Genomic DNA, 3,167 nt, shown 5'->3' on the forward strand with positions numbered 1-3,167 from the left:
AACGAAATTTATTATTTGCTTTACGAGACTGTTCATGTTCTTCTTCATCTTAGTTATCTATCGTCTTCATCTTTCTCAGTTGGTTATGGATCCGGTAATTATTGTTTCTGGTAACTGGATTAAGAAAAACAAATATGTGTTCAACGTCGACAGTAGAGGGTGTAAAGTTCTTCATTTAGATGAGAAAACAACACATAAAAATTTCAAAAAGTCTGTTCTCAAAGATTACGGATTGAATGATTTGAAGGATCATATTCAGCTTAGCTACATGTTCTCGAATAAAGCATTGAAAACGATGGCGCACGACACTCCACCAGTTTACGTGTCCAATACTCAGCAATTGCAAGGTTTTCTAAGCCTGAAGAAAGTCGAAAAACTACGTCTCTGTGTGGAGATTACGGAGAATAGAGCAAGCGAGAAGAGTAAAACATTTTTGAGCTTTAGCTCAGAAGCAGAAGCAGAAGCAGAAGCTTCAATAATTGAGTCCAGAGACGAAAATTACAGTGGGAGTTACGATGGTTGCAGTTTGGAGAAGGAACAAGAGGAAAATAAGAATGACTGCTCTAGTAATGTCGAAGGAGAAAAACATGACGTAGTAGGAGAAGATGAAATAGGCGAAGAAAACAAAGAAGATGATGAATTTGAAAGCCGGTTTGATATGTTTGACGATTCAGACGGTGCGTCATCTAAAGATGATAACTTCAGCTCATATGGTGAGTCTCCTACAGATGACGAAGATTCACCAACGCTACCTCCCAAGAAGAGATATCAGAACTTCTCGATGAGCGGATCTAAAGGGAATCTGGAGGTTCTAAGTTTGGAGATGTCGTCGATAGACATTGCGGTAGGTCAACGTTACGATAGTAAAGACGATTTGGAGAGACGACTGAAACTTCTTACAGTGAGGTATAAATTTGATTTTGATGTAGAAACATCAACCCTGACATCATACGTTGTTAAGTGTTGGGTTGATGGATGTCTCTGGAGAGTTCGTGTTTCTACCCTAGGAGAATCCAAGGCGTTTTTTGTTCGTATTTACGATTCGAAGCATACATGTTCCTGCACAGAGCGTTATAATCGATCTCGACAAGCAACACCAGATATTTTAGGTATGTTGTACAAGAACTTTCTCGGCGACGTTGGTCCGGCCGTACCCCCTACGAGCGTCGGAATAGCTATCACTAAGCAGTTTGGTATAAAGGTAATTACTTTGTTGTGGCTAAGTTATTTTTAATGTCACGGCTGAGTAATTTCAAATGTACTGGCTGACATAATCATACAATTCGGCTAGGTTACTATATATTTAGATGCGGCCGAGTTATAGTAAAATAGGGTTGAGTTATTCAGTATGTTATGGCTGTCTTAGTTATTTGATGTGGCTGAGTAATGAGGATCGTTTTTTCATGTGAACAGATGGATTATTGGAAATCACACCGGATGTTGAAATTTGCAAGGGAAATCGATGAGGGAACACCTGAGTGTGGGTTTGAAAGCTTGCCTTCTTACTTATACATGATTAGAAGAGCAAATCCGAGTACAGTTACGCGTCTTCAGATCGATGAGCTTGGAAGATTCATGTATGTGTTTCTTGCCTTTGGTGCGAGCGTTAATGGGTTTCCTTTCATGCCCAAAGTTGTTGTAGTCGACGGGACGTTTCTCAATGGTAAATACAAAGGGACTCTACTCACAGCACTAGCTCAGGACAGTAACTTCCAGATTTTTCCAATAGCCTTTGCAGTGGTTGACACAAAAAATGATGATTCGTGGCATTGGTTTTTTACGCAACTAACACTTCTGATTCCTGACGAAGAGGGTCTTGCGATAATCTCGGACAAGCATAACTCGATAGGGAAAGCAATTAGAAATGTGTATCCGTTGGCTGCTCGGGGAATATGCACCTACCATTTATATAAGAACATATTGGGATGGTACAAAGGAAAAGAAGCATTCCATCTGGTGAAAAAAGTGGCAAGATGTTTTAGGATGTCTGACTTTACTGCGATTTTCGAGGAGATTGAAGCGATTCATCCTGCACTCCACCACCTCCAAAGAGCTGATGTCCGCCTGTGGACGCGTGTTCATTTCCCGAGCGAGAGGTACAATTTGATGACTACAAACATAGAGGAATCAATGAATAGAGCATTGTCGCATGCAAGAGGTCTAAACATTGTTCGAATATTAGAATGGATACGGGTTATGATGACCAGATGGTTTGCTGAATGGAGAGAGGATGCCAGACCGCAGCCAACAACGCTTACGCGTGGTGTCGAGAAACTACTATATGTAAGTAAGTCGTCACAGTAAAAATAAGTCTGCCGTTTCATAAAATTCTTAAGTCAGCCGTTTCATAAAATTCATAAGACAGCCATTATAATTATTAAATCAGCCATAATATGTAATAACTCAGTCGTTTGATATTTATTAATAGGGCCATGTAACTGCCGCCAGAGAATTGACGGTCCAAAGGATTGATGATCATCACACTGAAGTTAAATATGGATCTTCTAGAGAGTCTTTGAATGTTGTTAATTTGGTAGAGCGAAAGTGCATATATCGGCGTTTCGAACGCGAGAAATTACCATGTGTACATGCAATCGCAGCTGCGGAGTACAACAATGTTTGTCGTATATCCCTGTGCAGTCCGTACTATAACAGTGAATATTTGGTGAGCGCATACGCTGAATCTATCATGCCGGCTGACGAAGCGCAACCTATTCCAGAAATCATGGTAGACCAACCGTGCTTGCCCCCGTATATTCGTCAACAACAATGAAGACCTAAGAAAAATAGGATGCAATCTGCTTTAGAAGTTGTACTTCAAAACAAACGTCCTAGGAAAGAACACACATGTTCTCGATGTAGACAGAGTGGCCATAATACGAAAACTTGTCAGATGTAAGCAAGTGTTGTAGGGATTTTCATGTTTTTGAATTACGGCTGAGTTTTTGTTTTCACTTATATATATTACGGCTGGATTAGGGATTTTCATGTATTTGAATTATGGCTGGGTTTTTGTTTTCATAATTTCCGCCCAAAATTCCAAACGTAGCGAAGTAAATAACCGGCTTCTCTTATAAATAAGGCAATTCTCGAACAATTATATGTTCAACTCTCTATTTTTTACACAACTTCTCTCTCTATCTAAATGGAATATTTCCCTCTTCTTG

The 3,167-nt window shown here is 39.8% G+C and overlaps 1 protein-coding gene across 1 annotated transcript; it reads left to right on the top strand.

The window, feature by feature from the left end:
- The first annotated feature begins 295 nt into the window (after positions 1–295).
- LOC106369820 lies at positions 296–2,773 on the top strand. The gene is made up of 4 exons (XM_013809926.2): positions 296–566; positions 675–1,201; positions 1,414–2,283; positions 2,429–2,773. Exons 1-4 carry the CDS (start codon positions 296–298, stop codon positions 2,771–2,773), a joined length of 2,013 nt encoding a protein of 670 aa, XP_013665380.2.
- Positions 2,774–3,167: the final 394 nt, after the last annotated feature.

The sequence above is a fragment of the Brassica napus genome, chromosome C7 (genome assembly GCF_020379485.1).
Source record: "Brassica napus cultivar Da-Ae chromosome C7, Da-Ae, whole genome shotgun sequence".
NCBI classification, from domain to species: Eukaryota; Viridiplantae; Streptophyta; class Magnoliopsida; order Brassicales; family Brassicaceae; genus Brassica; species Brassica napus.

Bases quoted from the DNA above. Each gene is read 5' to 3' on its own strand.
- LOC106369820 (XM_013809926.2), top strand. From the start codon at position 296: ATGGCGCACGACACTCCACCAGTTTACGTGTCCAATACTCAGCAATTG. The intron at 567-674 runs GTAATGTCGAAG...TTGACGATTCAG, and splicing joins AAATAAGAATGACTGCTCTA to ACGGTGCGTCATCTAAAGAT. The intron at 2,284-2,428 runs GTAAGTAAGTCG...ATTTATTAATAG, and splicing joins GTGTCGAGAAACTACTATAT to GGCCATGTAACTGCCGCCAG.